Source organism: Caenorhabditis briggsae, assembly GCF_000004555.2.
Source record: "Caenorhabditis briggsae complete genome, chrX, whole genome shotgun sequence".
Lineage (NCBI taxonomy): Eukaryota > Metazoa > Nematoda > Chromadorea > Rhabditida > Rhabditidae > Caenorhabditis > Caenorhabditis briggsae.
The window spans coordinates 5,254,132-5,279,886 of record NC_013491.2 but is presented as its reverse complement, the minus strand read 5'-3'; the positions used below and the strand labels follow the sequence as shown (position 1 = coordinate 5,279,886).

General features: G+C 36.6%; 6 protein-coding genes across 6 annotated transcripts; 3 read left to right on the top strand and 3 right to left on the bottom strand.

Moving 5' to 3' along the window:
* Positions 1–1,114: 1,114 nt before the first annotated feature.
* Positions 1,115–3,555, bottom strand: CBG17368 (the record flags this gene model as incomplete). The annotated part of the gene is made up of 6 exons (XM_045239152.1): positions 1,115–1,249; positions 2,002–2,135; positions 2,180–2,363; positions 3,136–3,248; positions 3,300–3,365; positions 3,510–3,555. 6 exons carry the CDS (start codon positions 3,553–3,555, stop codon positions 1,115–1,117), a joined length of 678 nt encoding a protein of 225 aa, XP_045096183.1.
* Positions 3,556–5,625: 2,070 nt separating this feature from the next.
* CBG17367 lies at positions 5,626–6,150 on the top strand (the record flags this gene model as incomplete). Its single annotated transcript, XM_002643941.1, has 3 exons — positions 5,626–5,641; positions 5,694–5,770; positions 6,040–6,150. The coding sequence occupies 3 exons, from the start codon at positions 5,626–5,628 to the stop codon at positions 6,148–6,150; spliced, it is 204 nt and encodes a 67-aa protein (XP_002643987.1).
* Positions 6,151–6,516: 366 nt separating this feature from the next.
* Positions 6,517–11,831, top strand: Cbr-nhr-33 (the record flags this gene model as incomplete). Its single annotated transcript, XM_045239151.1, has 11 exons — positions 6,517–6,755; positions 6,802–6,887; positions 7,986–8,146; positions 8,207–8,327; positions 8,987–9,075; positions 9,119–9,238; positions 9,279–9,363; positions 9,457–9,565; positions 9,612–9,727; positions 9,808–9,899; positions 11,682–11,831. 11 exons carry the CDS (start codon positions 6,517–6,519, stop codon positions 11,829–11,831), a joined length of 1,368 nt encoding a protein of 455 aa, XP_045096182.1.
* Positions 11,832–11,969: 138 nt separating this feature from the next.
* Cbr-asm-2 lies at positions 11,970–15,855 on the bottom strand (the record flags this gene model as incomplete). The annotated part of the gene is made up of 11 exons (XM_045239150.1): positions 11,970–12,096; positions 12,163–12,350; positions 12,379–12,684; positions 12,809–12,896; positions 13,385–13,465; positions 13,511–13,627; positions 13,681–13,850; positions 13,910–14,016; positions 14,066–14,466; positions 15,060–15,199; positions 15,703–15,855. The coding sequence occupies 11 exons, from the start codon at positions 15,853–15,855 to the stop codon at positions 11,970–11,972; spliced, it is 1,878 nt and encodes a 625-aa protein (XP_045096181.1).
* A 320-nt stretch (positions 15,856–16,175) lies between these two features.
* Positions 16,176–18,851, bottom strand: CBG17364 (the record flags this gene model as incomplete). Its single annotated transcript, XM_045239149.1, has 8 exons — positions 16,176–16,355; positions 17,309–17,380; positions 17,459–17,561; positions 17,616–17,769; positions 17,812–18,025; positions 18,076–18,185; positions 18,546–18,675; positions 18,720–18,851. The coding sequence occupies 8 exons, from the start codon at positions 18,849–18,851 to the stop codon at positions 16,176–16,178; spliced, it is 1,095 nt and encodes a 364-aa protein (XP_045096180.1).
* Positions 18,852–22,456: 3,605 nt separating this feature from the next.
* On the top strand, positions 22,457–25,398 carry Cbr-npr-9 (the record flags this gene model as incomplete). Its single annotated transcript, XM_045239148.1, has 8 exons — positions 22,457–22,541; positions 23,021–23,154; positions 23,195–23,350; positions 23,398–23,564; positions 23,648–23,753; positions 24,349–24,568; positions 24,667–24,911; positions 25,360–25,398. The coding sequence occupies 8 exons, from the start codon at positions 22,457–22,459 to the stop codon at positions 25,396–25,398; spliced, it is 1,152 nt and encodes a 383-aa protein (XP_045096179.1).
* Positions 25,399–25,755: the final 357 nt, after the last annotated feature.

Genomic DNA, 25,755 nt, shown 5'->3' with positions numbered 1-25,755 from the left:
CATTTTCGTCCATAAAGCTCATAACAAAACAAAGTTTTCTGAAAAGAGTGGTAGAGAAATGAGTGGGCGGGTGGAGCTCCTAGCAGTATAATTTGTCATTTTGAAAATGCGCAAAGGTGTTATTAGAAGTTTCTTATCTTGTCAACATTTTTGTTTTTGATATGAAAATTTAGGCCTTTGTTTTGAAGGTTTCAAAGTTTTCTCTCAGAAATGGATTCTGAAACGGTGAATGTTGGTCAAAATATCACCGAAAAATTAAATTTTCACCGCATTCCTATCGCCAGTAGTCAGAAACCAAGATGAAACTTTTGGAAAAGTTTGATCTCTGAAGTTGTTGTACTATCAAATACATACAAATTCAAAAGGTTTTCAGATATTTTTCACTTTGAATGTAGAAACTTCTACATTTAGAAAGCATTCTGAAAAACATTTAATCAACTATTGGTAAATAGGAGAATTTGAGAGAACCCCATTGTTTAAAATATGATTTATGATGAGGAGACATGACGTTTTTTGCATTAGCATAGCTTAGTTGATAGCGATGCTAAACTTCCAAGGGTGGGCCTACAAGTTCAGCTCGTGGATATATTTTCTATGAACAAAGTTATGAGAAAAACGCCTTCACAAAGAAAATATCAAAATTACGAAAAAAAAAACTTCCTCCAATTTTAACCCAAATATTGACTCCAAAATGAGTCGAAAGAAAAGAGTTCAAAAAGAGTTCTTTCAGAATATTTTGTTTTTTCGAACAAAATTGTGACGTCAGACATTGTGAAACATTTTACTATACCTGTTTGCCCTGGATTAATGGAGTTGATGTGCTTTACCCTTTTACACATCTTCTTATGAAATGGAAAAAAGATTTCCAGTCTACCTTTGTTGGGTAGAATAGGCAAGGTTCTGAGAATAAAAAAATTTAAAGCGTCTGGTAAGTATTTCGTATCCCCAATAGATTTGTGCAGACAAAGATATTCAAAATTTCAGCTTGTTTTCAGTCATACTAAATACAAGCGTGCCATATTATCATTTTCTTCTTGGTCTTATTATATTTCAAGGAGCGTTTCAAAAAAAAAAACCAAAAAAAAAACATAGCTTAACAAGCGTCACTTTATTGTCAGATACAAATTTCGTAAATATCCACAGATGTATCGGATCCAGTTGAATTGACAGGCGACTCGGACAGAATGAAACAGTCATTGATGAACTTCTGAGCATTATCCTCAATAAAGCCGACAGCAGTACAAGTTTTCTGAAAAACATATGGATTGACTGGTGTCAGACATATCACTTTAAAGTCTTATTATTATGAGGAGTCTGCTTCAAAAAATCGAAAAACTAGTTACTATGAAAAAATACCTTCAGCGTTTTTTGAATTTGAAAAGGGTTCAAAAAACTTACAGTGAACTTTTTCTGAACACTTGTTGATACAAAAATCCCTAAAAACTTCCAAAAAAGTTTTCATTATAATAAAATAAAAAAAATATTTTCAAAATATCAAATTATTCTATCCTTCAAATAACAATTTCATCGCGAGAATCAGAAATCAAAGAGCTAAAATTCGCAGCGATATTTAGAACTACTAAGTTGTTGAGGAAATAACTTACAATGTTGGTATGACCTTTCTCTCAAAAAACATTGACAAATAACAATCACCGGCATTTTTACAGCTTGTAAGTTTGTGTTTTTTTTTCTTAGAAATGGAGCTACCGTATGCGCTTTAATATCCTACCTAATACATCTTCTTTGAGCTCAATTATTTTGGTTTCTATAAGATAGATCAGAAATTTGTCAACTAATAAAATATTGGTGATATTACGATAAATAATTTGTTGGTTGAATTTTTAAAGTTTTTTTTTAAGGAACCAAAATAATTGAACCTAATGTGCACGTATAAGATAGGGACTTTTATTACAGCAAATGATAATTAAGCTCAAGCTGCGAAAATAGGTTGACACTTGATTCACGATATCTTAGAAATTCCCAATATCCCTTTTAACCTACATCTCCTGATAGCACATTCCAACGGCACAGATTCCAACAGTTTACTGCAGTTGTAGCATGCGTTGCTCTGATTGTTTTCGAGTTTATAACTGCTTCTGAAGTAGCAATCCCAGCTTTCAGTGTCATCGTGTTGGCTGAAACTCCTTTTCTTTAACCTTATCTTTAACGATATTCTAACCAATTTTGAACCTTCCACAATCGCTATCTGTTGCTCTCAACATTTGGTATTTTATCATTGGCATTTGAGTGGTGGTACTGGTAATTGTTCCCTTCGTTGTTATTATTTCTTCCAGTTTCGGTGGATCGGTTGGGACCACATATGTTTTTAGACCGAACATGGCTTCCAACGAAACATCTCGTCTCTGCAGACAGTTGATTTTTTATGGAAGAGGTTAGGAATAAGTAAGTCGTAGTGGCTTGCAAGTTTTACAATGCAACAAAAAAGAAAATAGTAAACTTGGAGGAAAACAGTGAAACTTCCGCGTTGGCTAATCAAGCGATGTTTTGAAGAAAGGTACCGATCAGTAAATTGTACAAATACATTATTTTCTGTTGAATAACGGTTGTTTTGGCCATTTTCAGGAAACTGGAGCTCGGTTGTCAAGCTTCCGATCACTTTGAAATTTTTGGAAAGTGTGAAACATGCCTAGAATCAAGCATTGCATTCACAAACGTTTTTAAAAATCCTAGTTTTTCAGCTGTTCATCGATTTTCGTTAGACCTGTTTTTTCACGTTTTCAGTACAAAAACAAGAAAATAATTAGTGTTTTTCAAAATTCGGCAAATAGCTGAAAAATTAGGAATTTTCAAAGAGTTCTGTGAATGCAAAGTTTTCAATCTAGGTATGTTTTACACCCACCAACAATTGCAAAGTGATCGGAAACTTGACAGTCGAGCTCCAGACTCATGAAAATGATTAAAATGACAAAAAATGAACTTAAGAATACATTTTTGTTAATCTTACTGGAGCGTACTATACATAAAAGCGAAATCATAGCTATTGGGAACACCCATTACTGTACACCGTCACGTGAGAATTACCTGTCTTTCCTCCTTCAAAATTGAAAATAAAAAAATAACCAAAAATCGAGGAATTTTTTTTCTTACCACCATTCAAGTGTTTTCAAAACTCACTTCTCTCGACGGACTCTTGCAACATTGACAGTCAAACTCAAAATGAATGCTTCTTCGTTGCACACAACTACACTCGTTCGTCTTGAACCCCTTACAGCTCTTAGTATTTATTCCTGAAAAAGAAAACTATATTTTTTCAATTATTCCTCAATTTCCTTGTTTACCAGGATCGTCCACAGTCAAAGTGCAGTTTTCGCCTTGAACACAAAGCTTCTCCGCCTGAGATGCACCTGAAGAAAATAAAAAATTTCGTGTTGTGGTGCAGAGAATATTCGATTATAGTCTAGTAGATTGGCTTTGAAAGTAAACCCTGCGTGGGTGGAGAAGAGCTGATTGAAAATAAAAATGTTTTTTTTAAATTTCAACTAACTCACCGATAAGATAGAATAACACTATGAAAATTCTTATAGAAATATGCATGGTTCAAAAAATGAATGGAGTAGTGAATAACAGTTTGTTACTGCCTAGTTTTATCCACCCTCACATTCATCGAAGTAATCCCAACTTTGGCAGTTTTTCAACCTCTGGCCGACGGATGACAGTAGTTCCCTCTTTGTGTATGTTTTCTATGTTTTCCGCGTGGATGCCTAGCTAGATTGTGAATCCCATATATAATTATATCTATGTTTAGGTCCAGTGACTCTGTCATAAACATTCATTTTGCGATAAGTATAATTCTGGACCACTTGCAACATCTTTAGAGAGCTACGATCATTTGATTTTAAGAGGTCAGTTGTTTCAGATGACGTGGAATAAGTTTCAGTTCTCTTTGCCTGTGCCAGTGATCACAAAGCCATTCAATGAGGTCATTAACGATTGCTGACACTTTTGCTAGTCTTGCTATAGTATGTATGTGAGGAATACCATGCAAAGTTTTGTTCTCAAACTAAAAACCTTTGGAGTAGAACTCACATCATCGGGGGGGGGGGGTATTTTTAGATGAGCCCAGAGAGCAAAAAAGCTGAAATAGTTGTTTGACACATTGAGAAAGTAATTTGCTAAAGAGGGGGAGGTGTCAAAGTTGCTCTTTGCAATCTTCAAAGATGCAAAGGAGCAAAAATCCCATATTTTTCTGATTTCGGAGTTGAAGGAATTTAGTCTAGTTATGAGGTAATACGGAATGCAGAAAAATTATTGGAATATTTTTTCTCAGTAATTCAAACCACTAAAACACCAAAGCAAGGGTATTTAGTGCATTTTTTTCATATTTTATGCGCTTCGACTTTCAAAAATGTCCCCAGAACTTCTGTTTTATGGATTTTAAAAGTTGGAAAATTAGAAATTTTGAAAAAATATACATTTGAGAAAATGCTTGGAATATAAAAGTTTATTGAATTTTAGGTGTAATCCAACGAAAAACATGTTCTGAAACGTCCTAGGAACTTTGAATATTGTTGAAAATCGTTGTCTTTGCACTGAACACGCGCTTTTTGGTACGGAAATTGATATAACTGAAAAAATGAAACTGCAGAGAGGATCCTGAAAAATTTCATAATTGCATATCCCAAGCAAATTTTGAAATTTTTATCAAACGGGTTTAGGAGGTATTATGTTGTTAGCCTAGTTTTGAAAAGACCCGTTTCTTTCAAACAACTAAAAACCCAAACAAGGGAATTGAGTGCAACTTTTTTTTGTGCTCTGACCTCTAAAAATTTTCCCAGTACTTCTTTTTATTGCTTTCATAGAGCTGTTCTCTTGATAATTGTTTCTGTCTAGCTTAATTAAACAAAAACTCAAAGAGAGTCTATTAACCCTATTCAATCATTGATCACTCTTCATACATTGACGTGTTGATCACTTATCCTGCCCCAATGAATTTCGGAGATCAAAATATGACAATTTTTCCGACAAACTACACAACATGCTATGTTTTTGACATAGTACTCGTACTATGTTCAAGTGGCAAGTTGAGATATCCGAATTTGAGAACAACGCTGAGGAGTTGTGTTCACTGAGCAGCAAGTAGGGTTCATTTTTCCAAAGATGTTACAAAATTCGAACTTGTTTCTCTGAAAAGTTTATTTTTAGACTTTATTTTTAGACCGCTTCCTTTAACTTATTATTGTTCCTCAATATTTTCCCAAGAATTCGTATTGACGGAAGTCCTATGGTTCGAAAATTTTGAACCTTCCTCCCACCAAAAATTCCTCAATTCCTATTTCGAGTCTCTCGCCAAGGTCTTCACTTCTCGTTTCTCAAGTAAAGGGGAAACCCTTCAAAAGTAAAGTTTTTCCGAAATTCAACTATTTCAGTCAACACACACACACACACACACCAACACAAAACAACATCATTTTCTCCTTCAGCTCAAACCCCGCCCCGTTCTAATCCACGGTCACTAAAAGGGGCGGAGCCTGAGGTCCGAAGCGGGCGCTGTCGCTTGGGATACTCCCTCTGCGGAGAAAGCTATATATTCGCGCAGTTCTTTTCAATTCTTCACTTTCAATTGTATTGCTCTCGGCTGCTTCAAGCGTCGTGCAAACTTTAAGGATGCGTTTCTTGCTCGGTTAGTTTACAATGATTCTTTAAAATTTTTTTTTGATTTTCCTCTTGTTAAGGACTTCTGATAGCAATGTTCGCATTCGCTGCCAGCTCCCCAATCCATGGAATCTGGAACAACCTGCCAGCTCCACCGGTAAGTCAGCTCGTGGGAAAAAATTCCACCTACTCTTTGCCTCCCCCCACTGCACCCAGAAAGACAAAACAAAAATTCACGCATACATAAAGTAAACCTGACTTGGGGCGAATCAAAAATTCTGGAGCAAACTATATCAACCCTTTCTCTTTTTCTTGTCTCAAGTATCTGCTTTTTGATTCCCGTGATTTCCATCGAGTCACGTTTTTTGGCCAATTTTGGCAAGGAGGAATTTTTTCAAGAGCGTACTCCAACTTAATTTTTTTCAGCAAAAACGAGTCTACGGCTTCTACAACTACTTGCCAAAAGAGGAGGACGATCGTGACAAACGCAACACCATCATTCTCCTATCACCACCTGGCGAGGACTATTTGGAATAAAAAGGGCCCCACGGAGATGTGACGACAATGATAAATACCATAACCTGCTGATATGAATACACCCCACCATCATAATTATCATGATACAATGTTGATGAATCTGTGAAATGAAAAATTATATATATATATATATATATTTTCTCTTTTTTTCGGGTTGATTTGATTCTAGTCTCAAATGAGAGAAAAAAGTCAAAAGGGAGATTCTTATCAGTACGTTGAAAGAGCAGAACCTCACTGTGACATCGTGATAACATTCTTTTTTCTAGTTTCTGCTCGTGTTTATTGATTCCTTTAGCAAACTTTGAGTAAATAGGTTTACCCTCAGAAACTAAAATTTTAAATTTGTCACGGCTTCGAAGTTCCAGAATGTTTACACCGAGCGGAACGTCTATACCACATTCCTTCCCGGATCATATCATCCGGCCTATTCCCCAGTATTCCCCTGGTGTGGTTATCCAGACTATCCAGCAGATCCCAGAGAGTACTCCACAAGGGAATACTCCCCAAGGAATTATCCCCCAAGCAGATACTGTAGAAGAACGAGAAGATTGTAAAATCTGCTTTCAAATAGCAGATGGAGTTCACTTTGGTGTTGCGTCGTGCAGGTATCAAAAATCAAAGCATACTAGAAAATTTATGATTTATTTCCAGAGCGTGTGCCGCGTTTTTTCGGCGAACTGTCATCATGAAACTGAAGTATATGTGTAAGGACAAAGGAAATTGCACGGTTGAGAAATGTTGGTTTTTTTGGTTTAATATGGGACCTTTCAAGCCCAGATTTTGATGAAAAATCGAGAATAGATCAAGGATAGTCTATCTAGACACTTCTGAAAATTGTAAAACCCGCTCGTCAGTTTCAGCCGAGTTATATCAGTTTCAGTACTAAAAATCGAGTTTTGGTGGAAACAGCAATTTTCAAAACCAATTTTTCCATTTTTAGGACTTTCGGACCATAAAGTTTGTTGAGAAAATGTAAAAAAAATAAAAATCGACTTTCAGTAAATTCTAAGCACAACACAATAAATTTTGGCTCTTGTCGGTTATTTAGATCCTTAGGGATTTTTTGGTCCTTGTGATTTTTTCGGTCTTCAGATTTTTGTTTGCTCGTTCGAATTATTTTTGGTTCTCAGTAATTCATTCATATTTAAGTTGACTTTCAGCTATTAATATTACAAAATCGTCATCATAAGTGTCTTCTCAATTTTTCTCAGATTTTGGTGGCAAAATATAATTTTCAGATCGAAAATAACCGACGAGAACTCAAATTTCATGTTCTGAAACGTCTTAAAATTCGGCAAAATTGTCTTTGAGCTGTTTCGTAAAATGCGATTTCTGGTACAGAAACTCGTAAAACTCGGCTCAAGCTTTTAAGCGGACTCGAAAAGTTTCGAAAGTGGCCATTCTTATCCTCAATGACCGTGCCTCAAAAACCTTCATAGCCATCGAAATCTAGGTTTACAAGGTGTTAAGGTTCCCTTAGTGCACTTTTGATAACATAATCCATCTAAACACCGGAAGCATTTCTGAAGAAAGTGTAGGTGGTAGTAGGCCCAATCCAATTAGAGTAAAGTGCTTCTCAAAGTTCAATTCTCGATTTTTTGATGTGTCTGTTCTCATCATCTCCTTTTTTTCTCCGGAGTTAGAAATCGTTGAAACATTTCTATTTTCGTCCTTTTTAGCATTTTGCTACCACTCATAAACCAATCTTCCCCTACGTGCCAGGGTCCATCTAGAATCTTTAATGATGGATTAAAAAATACGGGAGAAAATTCGCGGGCCATCGTAAAATGAAATGACGTGAACTGACATTTGTCAATCAAATTTCAAAAATTCAGCGCTTCGAAATTTGTGCCGTAGCTGTAGATACACGCGATGCCTGAATGAGGGAATGAAAATAGAATGTAAGTCAACAAAACAAGGGTCCGTATCATTTTTTGATCTTTTTACAGTAGTACAGCTACAGAGAGATTCCATCGGAAAGAAGAAAAGTGTAGGGGTAAGCAATAAACGAAAATAATTTTTATCGAAATTTTAAAATCAAGGGAATTATTTTTAGAACACGTCAGTGGACTTATTGTTTACACCGAACGTCGCTTCCTCGTTGAGTGCTGTTTTCAAGAAAGACAAGGAAGAATCATTGACACCTGAATGCACTATTTTGTCTCAAATGAGCTGTGGTAGGACTTTTGGAATATTACGTTTTTGGCTCCGGGACATATCGCCTAATACAACCTAGAACAGGCATAATACAGGCCTAAAACAGGCTTATTGCCTGCTTAATGCATTTTTAATAGAGGCGAAGGAATAGGTTTCAGAGTACTGGAGAAAAATACAGGGATTACAAATATGTCTTTTCCCCAAGAACACCTTCAAAATATTCAGAAAGTTCCAAAATTTGGAATCCAAATTTCATTTTTTCGAAATATCCAAAAAACTTTTTGCTGATTTTTTGAATTTCAGGTTGTGCTCTATCTGAAAAAGCATATTAATAAAAAATTAAAAACAAACCACTGTATCTTTTGAGAATTTTTTCATGATTTTCTTCATTTTAATCAATTTTTTCTTATTTACATAGCAAAAAAACAAGGGGACTCGTCAAAAAATAAATAAATAATAGGGAAAAATTTTTCAAGTTATGCTCAAAAAATATGGTAATTTACTCTTATTTCCCAAAATTTTCGAGTTTTAGGTTGTCTCCCTTCTGAAAAATCATACTTGAAAACCTTAAAATTGCTTTCAAAGTCTAAGAGACCTATAAATTGGTCTGTATTATGACAGTGCCCAAATCTTTGGTGTCGAAACGCCTGAATTTTCTTTTTAATGATGAAATTTTCAGGCTACGATTTTTTCTTAAAATTTCGAAAGTCTACAAACACATTGGTTCAAAGTACAGTAATCACTCCCACATTTAGAATTCCAAAAATAGTAAGTTTGTTTTTCTAAATGTTGTCTGTATTAGCACTTCCAGGAATTGCACGCATCACGTTTTGACTCTGCAAAACAAGTAAGCAAAGTGGAGGCGCATTTAGTGACAGACATTGTGAATACGTATTTTTCTCCGTTTAATGTGCTCAAGTTTAAGGACAAAGTGAGTCATAATAATGAGAGTTAATGGGATTTTTGTTAAGGTTGCCCTGTTCAAAAATTTCTTTTGCTACTTTTCCCACACAGATCGTGCCTATCAATCTTATAAGCAGTTTGAGAACGATAATGGTTGGTTTTGCACTTTTTCTACTATTCCAACTTGAAAGATCAAAATTGATCTTACAATCCAGCTTAACCTTCTTATGTTGTCGTGTGTTTCAGTGAACGATAAGATTCTGATGCCTGACGGTGGATTTATCAAACGAACTGAGCTGGGAAGATTCTATGAAAATGCCGAAGGGGTGCACACGTCTGCAGAAGATGCTGCACAGTGAGAAAAATCAAAAAAAAAAGTGAATGTCTCTTTTTTCCTCCAGAATCTTCCAACCCGTATTCAATTACATCTTGGATGTTATTGTGGACTACATGCGACGAATTCATATAATCGAGATAGAATATTTGGCGATCCTGGGTTTTTGTTTATGGGATGACGGTGAGAAAATAGGGTATAACAATAAAGATACGAGCTCATATTTTGTTTAGCTAACTTTTTTGGTGCTATTGTTTTTCCAGCTGTACCCGGATTATCCAAAGAGGCGAAAAGTTTAGCCGTCCGAACTCAGTCGCAAATCCTTGCAGAGTTGCAAAGCTACTACGCTTCCAAAGTAAGAGATTAGTGTTTCTGAAGTTTCATTGAATATTTCCAGAGCAAAGATCCTACACAAATTGTACAGCGCGTAGGGGAGCTGCTACTTTTGGTTCCGAAACTAACGGTCTGTTGGGAACAACGTCACATAATTAAATGGTTGAATGCGGAAATCATTTTTGACATGTAAAATAATCTAGTTTACATACACGCGGACGTTAATGGAGTTTCTAATTAAGTTCTAGTCTGGCTCATTTGAGAGAAGTTATTTTCAGATAACTTATGAAGTAGCAATCGTAATTTGACATGTGACACTGAAAAATTTGATTATTTTGTATCGTATTTTTGATTAGGTTAGTGTCAAAATCAGAACTGACGAGACAAACATTACGCGTCCTTAGTTGTATATGATCACTTACATACATTTATGATCACTTACATACATTTGGGATCTGGAGCATGTTGCAAGTTAAAGAAGGGGAGACAGGAAAGTTTTGGGGTTTCTTCGGAGTTACGGTATGTAGCGGGATGCTATCGTGTCTCTTTTATACAATATCGGGCAACAAGGTAAACAAAACGTATTTTGGTCATTTTTACCATTTTCAGGAGACTGAAGCTCGGCTTTCAAGTTTCCAATCGCTTCGAAAATGTTGGGTGATATAAAACATACCTAGATTAAAAATGTTGACTTTACAGAGTTTTCTAAAAATGTCTAGTTTTTCAGCAATTGTAAGGTTTTGAATGACACCTGTTTTCCACGTTTTCAGTGCAAAAACAGGCTGTTGTCAGAAATCGTAGATAGCTGAAAAATTAGAAATTTTATGATCAATTCTGTGAACAAGAAGTTTTCAATCTAACAGAGGAACGTTTTTGAAAGGTCCTTTACAAGGGAACCTCAACACCTCACAAACCCGGATTTTGATGAAAATTTCAGGATAGTTTGAAAATCGCCTATCTAGACATCTCTGAAAATTTTAGTATCCGCCCGCCAGTTTCAGCCGAGTTGTATCAGTTTCAGTACCAAAAATCGCTTTTTCAGTGCAAAAGCAGCGTTTTCATAGACGAATTTCTTAAGCCCCAGGACGTTTCAAAGCATGAAATGGACAGCTAAGCTCAAAACTACTCAAAGTTTAATGAAATTTGATATTTCAAACTTTTGCTCAAAAATTTTTTTCAGTTTCGAAGAAATTTCGAAATTCGTGAAAAAATGCAAAAATAAAACATGTTTTTGTTCTTGAGAAAAAGTTTGAAATATCAAATTTCATTAAAGCTTAAGTATAACCCAACAAAGTTTTATGTTTTTAAACGTCCTACGACTTGAGAAAATCGTCTTTGAAAACGGTGCTTTTGCACTGAAAAGGTGATTTTTGGTACTGAAAATGATATAACTCGGCTGAAACTGGCGGGATGATTCTAAAATTTTCAGAGATATCTAGATAGGCGATTTGCAACCTGTCCTGAAATTTTCATCAAAATCTGGGTTGGTGAGGTGTTCAGGTTCCCTTGTAGAATATAATTCAATTGATTTTCGGCAATTCCGACAAATTTCCGGAGTTTGGAGCTTAGTTGTCCAATTTCAGATCATTTACAAAATTTTTAAGAGTAAAACAGATCTTGTTTAAATAACAGCTCTGTATATTCTAACATTCGGCTGCTTTAGTTCGCGCTACCGTAGCTCAGCTGGCACCTTCAGCTTTGGGGCCACAAGTTCACCTCTCGAGCGACGTTTGGGAACACAATTGTGAAAAAACTATCCAACATAATCAAACAACTCATCAAATCCCTAAAGTTTTCATTTCAGAAGTGTGTCATAATGCTGCGTGAGAACTCGGTGCTCGCCGAACTTTTTAACTACTACGAAGCAGATGTTTGCTGTAAAAATTTTAAGGAAGACGCGTCGGTGGATCTTGATTGCAAGGCAGAGTGTATTGTACATTCGAAGAATGAATGAAAGTTCATGTTTTTGCTTAATTTTCACGCTTTCTCATTAATTTTAATCTGATTTTCTTGAAAAACAATCTTTACTTCATCTCATCATGAAATCAAACCTTTTATTTATTACATTACAAAAAAGAAGGTGAATCATAAATCATCGTTTCAAATGGTCACAGAAACTCTCATCGTAACTTCTACCCTTCTTGATGTCGCAGACGAAAGTGTACCGACATTTGTAATCTGTGTAGCACTCGTTGTTGTAGTGGTTACGGTAGAAGAATCTGAAAACAACAAGAAATAACGGACTCCGGGCTACTGTAGGTCACTTCATGGCTACTACCACTCACTTCACATATTCTCTGAACATTGTGGTGTTCGTCCAAAGCTTATCACTTAAATCCGCCCAAGATTGTGGAGAGAAGTCTGGAAGTTGCCAGTGCTCTTTAGTGTCGTATTCAAGCACCCATTCTGGTTCCTTGTTCTTAAGATTGGCTTCCGTAACATTTGCAAAGTATGTTTGCGCGGATTTCACAGTCTGAAATTTCGTAAAATATTTTGGAAACGTTGCTATGCACTATGGCTTCCCGTACATATGTCGCGCCTTCGTAACCACCGTCGATTTCGTAAATCCGGTAGGCAGGGTTTAGGAAATCATACGTGGTGAGAGAGGGACTGATCCAGTTGAAATGGAAGGGTCTGCGGTTTGGATCATCCATATCGTAGTAAACCATGAATTGGTCATAATGGGTGTGTCCATAGAACATCTGAGCAATGGTGTTTTCGAAACGCTTCACAATCTCGAAGAAATTCCATGACCATCCTTTCAAGCAGTAGTTGTCGCCAGGAGGGATGTGAGAGATGATGTGGACCTTGAAACAAAATAACCTTTGGTCACTTTAGAACGTGGGAAAATGAGAAAAATGACAGAATTGACAAAACGACAGAATTTTCGAAGAAGAAGAAATAGTGAAATTTGAAACCATTGCTACTCACGAGTTCTCCTTTTTTCTCAGAATCGACCAATTCCTCAATTAACCACTCTAATGTTGCGTCGGGGTCCACCTCGTTCACATAAAGATAGCTGAAAAGAAACTGAGTTCCAGAAAGAATTCAATGCAATCACAAAACTAAAAACCTCTAATAGAAAAGCATCTAATTGTCAGTGTTATCAAATTCGTCTCGAATTTTTTACCGAAACAATATTAGTAACATTATAATTAGCTTTATTAATTTTTTTCTTTTTTTTTAACTATCTAAGAAATTGCGAGAAGTTACCTCTGACTTAACGGTTACCGTATTTCCTCTAATAGAAGCTGTTTCAACTTTGAGCTCAATTTTTTGTTGACTTTTTCAAGAGATTTTAAAATTTATGAACAAATAAAATATTGGTGATAATATGGTAAACAAATTATAGGTTGATGAATTTTTTGAATCTTTTACAGGAATCGAAATGATTGAGCTCAAAGTTGACGGTTTGGGTGAGCGTCTATCAGAGGTAATACTGTAGGATACGCAGATCTTACGGTTAATAAGCAACAATGTACAGTAATCCTCCTTAAAACAACTTACAAATTGAATTCTGAGCAATAAATCGTGTTGAGTGAAATCAACTTCAATCCTGGCTTAGGACGGACCACATAACTTGCGCGGCTGAAAACGTTTGAAAATTATCTTTCCAAAACTCCTCCATCCTACTATTGAACAGTGTCCAGAGCCTCTTGTGGAATCCAATGAGCCCACATATCCGACATAATTTTGTACAACCATTGTGGACCTCTCTTGTCATACTCCGGCATTGTGTGTGGAGCCATACTAAAATTTCCGCCTGTTCAAGTTCTGTTTTGTCTCGGAAAATGTTGACTCACGCATCTTGTGGTACACCTTCATGGTTACCGATTGAAACGTAAACGGGAACATTCGGAAAATACTCTAGGAACACGTTAGTCATATTGTTCATGTTTTCACGGGTCAAGTCCTCAGTGTAATCCCATGAATCATGCGCCTCAAAGTCTCCGGTGATAATGATGTAATCAAGCTAAATGCGTTGACTTTTGTGTTTTGTTTATTGTTAAAATCATAATAGATAATGCTTACGTCTTTGAATGTTTTGCTGATATGCTTCATAGCCGACTCAAATGTCTGATAAGGCAGATCGCACAAATAAGGCATTCCCCATGGACCGGCAGGTACGTAGATTGGTTCTGACAATAACAAGTTACTCGAAAAAAATCCAGGGGTCTATACGCTTACTATCTTTCATATTAGTCGGTCTTCCCATCGAGTCCTGACTATAGTCTCTACAACACATCGCATATGTGCCCAGTGCACTGTCCAACTGACAATAGGCTTCCGTACCAACCACGTATTGATGATCAATGTGAATGTCAGACAAGTGAAGCACTTTGAATGTTGGCTTGTTGTCTGGAATTTTAGGCCATGGTCGAATTGGTGGTTTTCCGCCTGGAATAGAAATATTCCACATATGAGTCAACGGTTTGTCCGAGTGTCCGCAGTTGGCAATGAATGCTCCACAAATCTCATCTGGAGTAAATACGGAACGCTCAAGAACAAAGACGACTTCATCTTTGAACGCGTAGATAATGTTTTTGCACACATGCGGTTGTTCGACGTCAAAAAGATCGCAGAGGTTCCTGTAATGATTTTATAAGTAGGGAAAACAGGACACGAAGTGCGGAAACTAGACTGTTTTGTTAAAAACTAGAGATAAGGTAGAGTTTCTGCTAAAGATCATCGGCATTGACTAGAAAAAAATTGTGATAGGCTAGAACTACTGGAAAATTTGCTGAATCAAATGATTACTTCAGTATCAGTAATCAGGAGTTATGGAAAATGATAATTTTGTAAAAAATTAAATGGGATGAGGAAATTGACATATTTAAAGATTTAAATTCTTTCAATTGGCAAACCTTTTAATGAAAAAGTTAAAGAATTTTGAATCTTTAAAAAAAGTTACAACTGGTTCGAAATATTTTTTTTCGTAAAACTTGTCATAGAAAGGCACCTAATTGTCAACTTTGAGCCAGTTTTTCTTGTGAAATAACTAAAAAAGTTGTCAACTAATAAAATGTATTTCATGACATCATAAATTTTTTGTTAGTTAACAAATGATTCTTATTTCGCATAAGAATTGACGTGATTGAGCTCAAACTCGACAGTATGGACCATCTTTCTAGGTTTTCACGAATTTTTGGGTATGTTAGTGTCCTGCGTTTTTGAAACTTACACCAAAAACGCTGCTACTTCATCATCTGTGGAATTCTGCGCAATTAATGCTTGTACACCATCCACGGCAAACGTACAGAAGAAACATGACATTTTTCGGTTCTCTGGCTCATTGATCACTTTTTTGGCATACCGGAGCATCTGAAACGGACTTATTTTTGTTATATAAGATTTTACATACCGTACCGGCCAGTAACATATTCATACGAAAACACAATTTTCAAATGAGTTTGTTCATTTTGGCTCTTTTTAGGATCCTCGAGCGTGGCTGTTACGTTTCCCATTGTTTCAAAAATTTGAGAGGGTGTAAAACGGATCCGGATTGAAAACATTCAACGAATTTTTTGAGAATTCCTAGTTTTTCAGCAACTTGCCGATTTCTAAAAGACAACTGTTTTTCTCGTTTTCAGTGCAAAAACGGCCCACAATTGATTTTTTTCAGAAATCGGCTAATTGCTGAAAAACTAAAAATTGTTCAAATCATCATGTGAATGCAAAAACTAGGTATGTTTTATTCTCACTGAGTTTTTCAAAATGATTGGGAACTTGCAGTCAAGCTCCAGATTCCTGAAAATATTCTAAATGACCGAAAATCAACTGAAAAATATGTTTTTGTATTGACCGTTATTGTTTATGACTCAAGCTATTACCTTGTATTTTGGTGGTGGTGGAGCATCTCCATTTCCTAAAACATTGGTCCATTTTTCAAATTCATGTTCTTCTCTCCGCAAAACTCCAGACTCCACTAATGCCAAAAAAGACAAAGCTACACCCAGTAGAATGAGAGGCTGTCGCATCTGAATATCAATTCTTTTTTCTGATTCGAAAAAAAAAATTGAAGAATAAGATCGAGAACGAAGCGGAGAGGGAAAAAACTTTTGAAGAAACATCACACAGTTCTGGTCGACCCTAATCACCATGTGAATTCACTTTTTCTTATCAAAATAATCACACTGCCGTCATTATCATTATATTCTCTGCACCGTGCTCTCCATCCGAATTTTTCGGGTTTTCCTGTACATTTCATTTTTATCGATGTTAAAGTTATTATTCTGAAAGTGAAGGAAAGAGACCGTTTGGAAGACAAATAGAAAAAAGAAGACAAAACAGAAGAAGGTTACATGGAAAGCATACAATAATGAGCGTAGGGTAAAATAAAGTGATTCATGACAGCGGCTCCTATCCAGGTCGAGTAGAACGTGTCGACGATGTCTTGGTACATTTTGAATTGTTTGTGACTTGACGACGCGACTTTGTCCCATTGGGAAATTTTGGATTCCAGGAGGTATTTCGTGTTCTGGAAATATTTATACAGTTTACTGTACCGGTTCATAAAATGTATAAAAATGTATTTTTAGTCAATTTTTGACCATTTTGAGTATTTTCAAGATTATGGAGCTCATCTGTCAAGTTTCTGATCAATTTGAAATCTTAGGAGGGTTGAAAATGTACCTAAATTGAAAACTTTGCATCAACAGAATTTTTATAGAACTCCTTGTTTTTTTTTTAATAATTGCCGATTGACAGCAAAGCTCTATACTCCTGAAAATGATCCGATTGGCCAAAAATACGTTTTGATTAATCTTGTTGAACGGAACGTTGGTGACTGTCGCCCAAAGCCCGGAATTAAAACTACCATAGCCTAGATATGAACCTGGACTATGAGTTTTTTATCTAGGGTATTTTTTGATTTCCATAGTATAACTGCCAGTAAATTTCACGGTTTTTGAAATCTTCAAGGTATGGTAACGTGGAAACTGTAGTCGACAAGCCACTATTTTAAAACTTTCAGTTAATTTATCTCGGTTCCTATCAACAATATAGAACAGTGGTCAACTGCAATATTGTTCATCATTATATAATAGCACTAGCATTTTGATATACAGTTGACATATGTATGATATCTCTCATAAAAAGCGAGATAATTGAGCTCGAAGCGCAAGTACAAAGTGGTCGTCTATTATCAGAGTGAATACTGGGCTTACCGTATTTCAAATTTCGTAATCATGCTTTCTCGCAGTTACTGTTATTCTCTAATTTTTGACTTTTTATTCTTATCAGTGTATTTCAATATTTGCAGAAGGATATCCCATAAGTGATCATTTATTGATCATCAAACCAAAACCGGTTTCAAACATACTGATTAGCCTCTACTGTTGTTTTGTTCACCTAGGTAGAAATCACAAAGCAAAAATCAGAATATTTTCTCTCCGTCAGATTTGTGTGTTCCACTTTGCAGATAACACTTACTTCAACTGACGTGATGTTACACGTAGATTGATCATCTCCGTCCGCCAAAAAGTAAAAACCAATCTGCCGCATCTTAAACAAAAATTGATTTAAAAAGTTATCGAGAAAAAAGTTGTTGACAACTAAAACTAAAACTGAAGAAACACCAACCTTGGCAAGTTTCCCGCCTAATTTTGTTTCCCCATCAAACTGTATGAATTTTGGGGGAACCCCTGTCAATGATCCCTGTAGCCACTGCCAATTGGTGATCATGCTAAAAAAGCAAAAATCATTAAATACGTGACAATTTTCAAATTTTTTTCCGCACTCAAAGGATAATCTGCCACACTTTGCCAACCCGGAAACCTCGCACATCGCTGTCATGTAGGCGTTATCAGGAGCATACCACCAGGAAATGTCTTTCGCTAGCTTAGCAAAATAGTTCTTGGAGTTAGATGTGGGTTTTGCGTGGTAGTATCCGCCTATTAAAGGAACATTGGATTAAACATTCTGATTCGATAAGCATTTACCTGCAACCAATGGTCCCTTATCAGAAGCTCGATCGAACACAATGTCCACTTCCTCATCATCAGCGCTCACATTCAACAAACTGTCATTCCAAAATGTGTCCTGCTGAATCATCCAGAATGATTTATTGTGGTGAAGAATAGCTCTTGCCAAATTGGCACGGAATAGATAGAACAATTGATAATAACCATCTCCATAGTTGAATGGATCCTAAGAAATTCCGAATTTTATGAAAGGATTTTGGGTGAATAAAAAGTTACTTTTAATCCAGGAACAACAATATTGATTTGTTTCACATTTGGCCATGTTTTCTTCAATGCAAAAGAAGATTCTTGGTCAAGTGTTACGATGTAGGCGTTTTCATGAACACCTAAATACTTTAAATGATTTGAGTGATACTGTATTTTTCAAAAAAAAGGGTGTGACTTTGTGAATTTTTCAGCAAACTTTCCTATTCTTTCAAAAAGCAGGGATGTTTTCCCAGAAATTCGACCAAAATATTTTTTCGGAAATATGTTTTTTGAACTACGGTAAGTCAGAGGCACAAGTAAAAATGTTTCCTTTTTCATCAATTTTTGCGCTTTTGTGATAAGAATGTGAGATTCCGAAAATCCAAAATTTTGAAAATAAGAATATTCCGAAATTCCGGAATTCTTGACATTTGGAAAATCTTCAAAAAGGTCATTCTAAATATCCTGGCTAAAAAATTCACAAACTTCAAATTCTCTACCTGGCATATTCTGAGTGTTGCACAACCAATTGAATGTCATATTGAGTGCATGTCTGTTGAGAATTAAAACAAGCCCAGATTTATTGAAAGGCATTTCTGAGACAGCGTTTTGTAGAGAAGGGTTTTTGATCTGAAATTTTGGTTTTAAAAATTTTTGTCTTCCTAAACCCCTACCAATCTCTCGAATCCAACATCTTCCCAGTTTTGCCACACAATGTACATTGCCATACATGCTACCACAATCTTTCTAACAATCAGCAACAGAAACCCCAAGCCAAATAATTTCATAAATGAGGGTCTTTTCATTTTTGAAAGGTGGCAAGAAATCAAAGTAAACCTTGAAAAAAGGTAGCTGACGAGAAACGGATATTTGACAAGTTTCTGAGTAGCCGAGAGGAGGCAGGCCGGCTTGTTGACGACGTCACGGAGAGAAAGTAGGCGGACACGAAGAAGACGGTATTGTTCGGTTTTCGTCAAATTGGGTTCTCTCTCCCTCATTTCGATAATTGCTCATCGGTCGCGATACTTTTAATTACATGTGTGTGTGTGTGTGTGTGTGTGTTGCCGCCAAAATCGGGTCACGTCGTCTTGAACTAGCGAGGTAAAAAAATTGAACTTCAGTCTTAGACATGATTAACAATCAAGCAACCACGTCATACACGTCCAAATGACTGTTTATCACTTTGTTTTTCATAGATCTCTTGGGAAATCTCTCTCCTACAGTTTTTCTGACCTTCCCATCTCATCGAGAAACTAATCATCGGCCGGTTACAACGTCGGAAGTGCCATTCGAGAAGGTCGTCTGATTTGGAGACGTTGTTGATAGCAAGAGAAATGTCAAACTAGAAACTTGTTGATCACACTGAGAATCTATGATGAGAACGGAATTTTCTTTTTTTTTCAGAAAAACAAAACCATCGGAAGTGGGGGTACATTGAACTAAAAAACTTTTTTTAAATGCAAAATCTTCAGAATCTTTGATTTTCAGAAAGTAAAACTGATTTTTTTGAATAATTTCTGAAAATGAAAAAGTATAACTGTTTCTGGTTGCTGCATAAAGAATATAAGCTGGAGACGCAGCTACTGTATTTAAAAAAAAGAAATAAATATGCGAATGGCAGGCACTTATGACGCCAAACAATCATTGCGAAGAGAAGAAGTAGAAGATCCTTTGAAGATGAATTGAAAATTGTTCGAAATGCCCGGGCACTCCAAATTTGAAAAAATTTCGAAAGACAGATAATTTTTTTTCCGAACCGGGCCTCAAAAATTCAGAAAAAGCCTGGCCCGGCTTATTGCAAGCATGATTTTTTGGAATCTGTGAAACGTAAAACCCTTAACCATAGAATCCCAGCCCTGCTGGTAAACATCTTATCTTTCTATCAAAATCCCAATAATTGGATTGTGTGGATCAATGCTTTCTAGCAATTTGACAGGTTATTAGGATTCTGGGAAAAAACATCATCCTTTCTTACTTCAGAAAACCTTGGTGAATACAAAAATTAAAACTTTTTTATTGGCCTTCGCACTTTCCCCTTTGATCTCCACTAATGACATCTTCATTTTGATATTAAGAAAAAATTGCACATTGTAAATTTTTGCGGATTTTTTGGAGTTATTGTGGAGTTACGGTGCATGATTGTGTACAATTTCATTTTTGACATCATTCGGCCGTGCACCTTGCGCTACAGTAGCTGAGCTGTTAAGGAAGCGGCCCATAAAATCAATTCCTTGTAAACATCATATGAACCGGAATTTTGAGATAATTGATGGTTCGTGTTCATCTATTACAGCAACCTAGATGACTTGTGGATGCTCCGGGACCTCTCCTTCTTATAATAAATAACTCTCCCATCGTTTACAAATTTTCTACCACACCAAATATTACCAACTGTCACCAATCCATCAACACCGTCTTACACTCTTTTTTCTGTGCTCTACCTCTGACTCGTCACACCATTCTCTATTTTTTTTCCTAATGGTACACATCTCGAAAAGGAGAGACACAGAAGAAGTGCCCCGAGGGCTATTCCTAGAAGCATCACCTCGACCTCTCGCCGTTTCGTTCGCATCATCCACGTCAGACGTATGTTTTTTTGTAGATGCGGCTATTTCAGTATTTGATAGTCTGTTTTTTCCTTATTGTTGCCATTTCTCTTTTTTCAGGAAATTCCGTTCTCTTTTTTTTTCAAAAAGTTCACACTCAAGGAGGCTCGAACAAAAGTTCCTCGTTTTCCCACACAGGCGGTGAAAAAATAGAGTTTCAAGTTTTTTTTTTGTTGCACCTTTGTTAGGAATTCGTGAATGGGGCAGGGTTATCTTCTTTGAGAATTCTAGTTTTTTTTTTTGTAGAGTTTTTGCTTTTTGCTGCTCTATTTTTTGTCGAAAAATTTGAATACAGTTATCCAATTTTTCCATAACTATGATTTTTCTTGTATTTTGATTTTTCCAAAATTGATTTTCTGAAATCCGAGTTTCAAAAGGAGTGGGACGAACATAATGAACTTTTTTTTTTGATTGCTCATCATTACCATCATCTTCACTTTCTTTAGAAACACCTGTTTTAGATACACTTCCCCGTTTTATGTATGATGATATCTGTTTTTCAATATCTATTACTCGCTTCCAAATTGGATCAGTGGGCCCCTGGCACACGTCCCGGTGTTGCTCTTTTTCTGCTCCGTACACACTTCCTCCCCATCTCTTCCCGCTTCTTCTGAATCCCAGTCACGTCGTCGTGTGTGCATCTACGGGAAGGCTCCTCTGCTTAATTGAAACATCAAACAGATTCGGCATTTGATTTGCGCCCCATACTAAAAGAAATGCGCACTAATCCAATTTTTTTGCGTGTCTATATATCGATGTCTTTCTTCGGAAGGGTTGCGTAAAGGAAGAGAAAAAGCCGGAAAAAATTCCGTGTGCTCTTCTCAACAACGCTACTATAAAAACAAGTGTGAAAGACTAAGGAGCCGTACGACAGTGTTGGACAAAAAAAACTAATATAGAGAGAGAAGGGTTTAAGGCACAAAAAAGGGGAAAGGATGAGACGAGGAGGAGAGGAGGAGAAGAACAATTATATGTCTTGACAGAAGATTTTTGTCTATTGACTGACTATTCGACAATATTCAACTCCTCCGGAGGATAATTGGCGGGTCTTTTTTCGATTTTTCTTCTGGGCATGAGAGCATTTTTCCTGTTGTTTTTTTTTTGTTGCTCCTGCAGAATTTTCCTTTTCTGCAAAGAAGGATCCATCCCATTAGGATTCACTTTCGCGGAATAGAGAGCCTTGAGCCCATTCATTCGTCTTCCAACCCCGCAATCGTCATTCCAATCGTACACCCCATCAAACTCGTGATTTCATCTTTTCTGCACTTCTTTCCACTTCATTTCAGAAAGAAAAAGAGCCACTTTTCATTTTGAGAAGCTCGTGAGATGTCAATCTTCTTTCTCCCTCATTGGCTACGCGGACGGTTTCTAAGCAATGTTGGCTCATAATTCATCGGGAGCGTCAGGCCTCCTCGAAAAATAAGATTTATTCTTCCCTTCTCATTCTTTCCCTTTTCTTTTTTTATATCCTTCCATTGTTTTACCCGAATGGTGACTGAAAAGTCAGCTCTCTTTTTTCTCTCTCTCTCTCTTCTGCAGGTTCTCTCTTTTCACTCTCTTCTTTATTCTAAGTTTTGCTCTAATTCTTATTTACAGTTCAGTATAAGTAACTGTCGTACTTGGTCATGGAGGGTTTTGAGAATTTAACTAAGGAGGAGATGGATCATCTCCAAAAGTAAGACTACACCGTGCATGTAAAGTGATCTTTACAAATACACGTTTTTCGATTAAGAATCTACGATGACACTATCAGCTTTGAAAGGAAGATTGGGATCATCATTCCGTCGATCTTCGCGCTGATTATCATGATTGGACTGATTGGAAATGCTCTGGTTGTCATTGTGGCGTTTGGAAGGCAGATGAGGAATTCTACCAACACTCTTATCATTGGTAGGTGGCATTTCGAATAGTTGCAATGTAGGATAGGTCATAAGAAAGAATTATTATTTTTTCAGAAATCCTGAAATTCGAAATCTTCCCATTGAAACTCTATAAAACCTGAAGTAAAATTCAACTATCCTCAAAGTGACCAAATGTTTCTCGGTTTCAAAAAAGTCTTCTGATAGAGACCTCCAAAGACCGTCAATGCTCTAATAGGAGCCCAATCTATGCGTACACCTTGAGCTCAGTTAGCTTGGTTCCTATGAGAGATATCGAAACTTTGTTAACCAATAAAATATTGATGATATTATGATAAATATATTATTAGTTGAAAATTTTTTACATCATTCAAAGGAACCAATATAATTTAGCTTAAAGTTAACAGTTTGGGGGGACTTTTCATTACAGGCTTTACGGTCGTTCTGATGGCATGCCTTCTTCAGATGACCTCATTCTGATAGAGATTTTAGAAAAACAGTAATTTCCAGGCCTAGCTATCTCTGATCTCATGTTCTTACTTCTCTGCGTCCCATTCACTGCCATCGACTATGCTGTACCAACGTGGATCTTCCCAGAATGGACCTGCTCGATGATCAACTTTTTCCAGGTCAGTTATTGGCTAGTGTTACATTTTCTTCTCCATATAAGTGCCTCCTATTTAGCATACGTCTGCGTACTGTAGCGTTTGGACATTGACGCTCATGGCTCTTGATCGCTTCTTGGCTGTCGTTTATCCAGTGGAATCAATCACAGTTCGAACACCAAGAAATACTATGATTGCGTTGTTCATCCTTTATACAATCATTGTTTGTTCGCAGGTTCGTAAATTGAAAGAAATTTAGAAAAAAAAGCACATTCGTTTCAGATCCCCGTCGGAAGAATGCACGGAATCTATGTTTACGACTTCATTCTGGAGAAACGCTCGACCTGCGCCATTCTGACCATTGCGACCGCCGAGGCCACACCAGCAGTAGCAAGAACATACTTCATGACGTTCAACTTATTCGGATACGTTCTCCTCTTGGAATCTCTGTGATTCTCTATGGATTGATGTTGAGAAAGTTGTGGGATATGCCTCGACCTGGAAATTCTCAAGTGGCTGGCAGAAATGTTAGTTTGTTAGGAGAGAAACGGAAAGGGAAACTATTATTAATTAAGGTCGCCAATCGCGATAGCTCGAGTATCAGAAGACGTCCAGAAGCAACTGCTGCAAAGAGAAAAGTAATATATCCTATACGAGCCTGATTACAGTGCCATTCAATCTGTATTTTACAGTTAATTTCGATCATTCTGACGAGTCTGAATCTCGAATTTAAAGTTTCCGATCCGTTTGAAAGTTTTTGAGGATACAAAACAGACCTAGATTGAGAATTTTGCATTCACAGATGCTTTTTATTGAAAAAAGTCTGTAAATACTAAGTTTTCAGTCTAGGACTGTTCCACGCTCTCCTAAATAAAATTTTCAAAATTATCGGAAACTTGACAGCCGAGCTCCAAACTGGCACATAATTCGTAGGGTACAACGGTGTGGGGGTACAAAGGTATACAAATTCATTCAGGGTACAGAATTCACCTGTTTTTTTGTTGTTGGTATATGTTCAAATTTGAATTTTCAGGTATTTTTTACCCCCACATTAAGAATTTCGTATCCTAAATTGATTCGAGCCCCAATTACCCTAAAATTTTTGTACCCTAAGAATTATTTGCCCTACAGACTCCGAATACAAATAAAGTAACGGAATTACTAAAAACGACGTTGTTGTATATTTTATTGACTGGTACTGTAATCAATTATTCTTGAAATCTCCATCTTCAGGTAACTCGCCTTGTCCTCTGCGTCCTCATCACCTGGGCTCTTTGCTGGCTTCCTCTGAACGTCTGCTTCTTCATGTCGGGACTCGCTTATCCAGAACCACTCGTCATCTCTCACGGAGTCATCATGGTCATCGTTCAAATCGCCAGCCAAGTGCTTGCCTACACCAACTCATGCCTGAATCCAATTCTTTATGCTTTGATGTCACACAGCTTCCGGGAAGGTTTGTGTTTCTAAAAGAAGCGAAAAATTTTTGCAATTTGTCATGTGTGACCTCTAAACGGAAACAAGAAAACTAAAACAAAACAAAATATCTTGCAGGATTCATTCGAATCATGAAAATGCTCATTAATAAGATGTCACGCGGAAAGTTCTGCACCAACTATCGACGAAGTGCTCTTCGAACAGAACTGACTCACTATAACCAAACTCCAGCTCACGCGACGAATACTGTAGTTCAAGTGACAAATGGAGAACGTTCGACACTTCTGAAAGATAGCTCTACGACAACTACCACTAGTGTTCAGCCACTCCGTACCTCAATCCAGGCCAAGAAGACCAAAGCTGTAAGTTTAATGTTTGGGGTTGTTTTAAAGCTTAAGTGCCGGTCAACAAGGTTCTAAAAACTGTATTTTTTAGTTAATTCTGATGATTTACACAATTTTCAAAAGTCTGGAGCTTGGTTGTAAAGTAAGGAGTGTGCCTAAAAGACCTAGATTGCCCTAATTCATGAAAGACGCTCTTTTGTTGCCCTTTTTGTACTGAAAACATGAGAAAAACTGTTTTTCAGAAGCCGGCGGTAAGGAGGAATTTTCAAAAAACTCTGTGAATGCGAAGTTCTTAGTCTGGACCTGTTTTACAACCTCCATTATTCTCAAAACATTTAGAAGTTTGAAAGTCAAGCTCTAGACTCTTGAAAATGATCAAACTAACCAGAAATCAACGGAATAATATGTTTTTCGCACATTTTGTTGACCGGTACTGTACTTCCGCTTATTCTAAAACTACTTGCAGATAGGACGAAGCAAATCCACGCGGAGCTACAATCTTTGAGCTACGGCAGCTAGTATAAAATTGGGATTAGGTCCGAATCTAGTCATTTAGTACGTTTTTTCATTGCTTTACAACTCGCAGAATCTGTGATAATAACGCTTACATGTGCTTCTTTTTTTTTAATTTATGGCCCCAAAAAAATGATGTGTTACATAATACATAACGATTGCAATATTTTTATTGATTGCTTTATTTAGCTTGGAGGTGAAATAAATAATAATTGCAAAAAAAAAGAAATGACTAGTTCTATTAGAGATCCTCATGAAATGACTAAAAATTTCAAAAAGTATATAATACGTAAAATATTGTGAAGGATAAATGGAAAATTTTATAGTGGCTGGTTAACTCGGGGGTCAT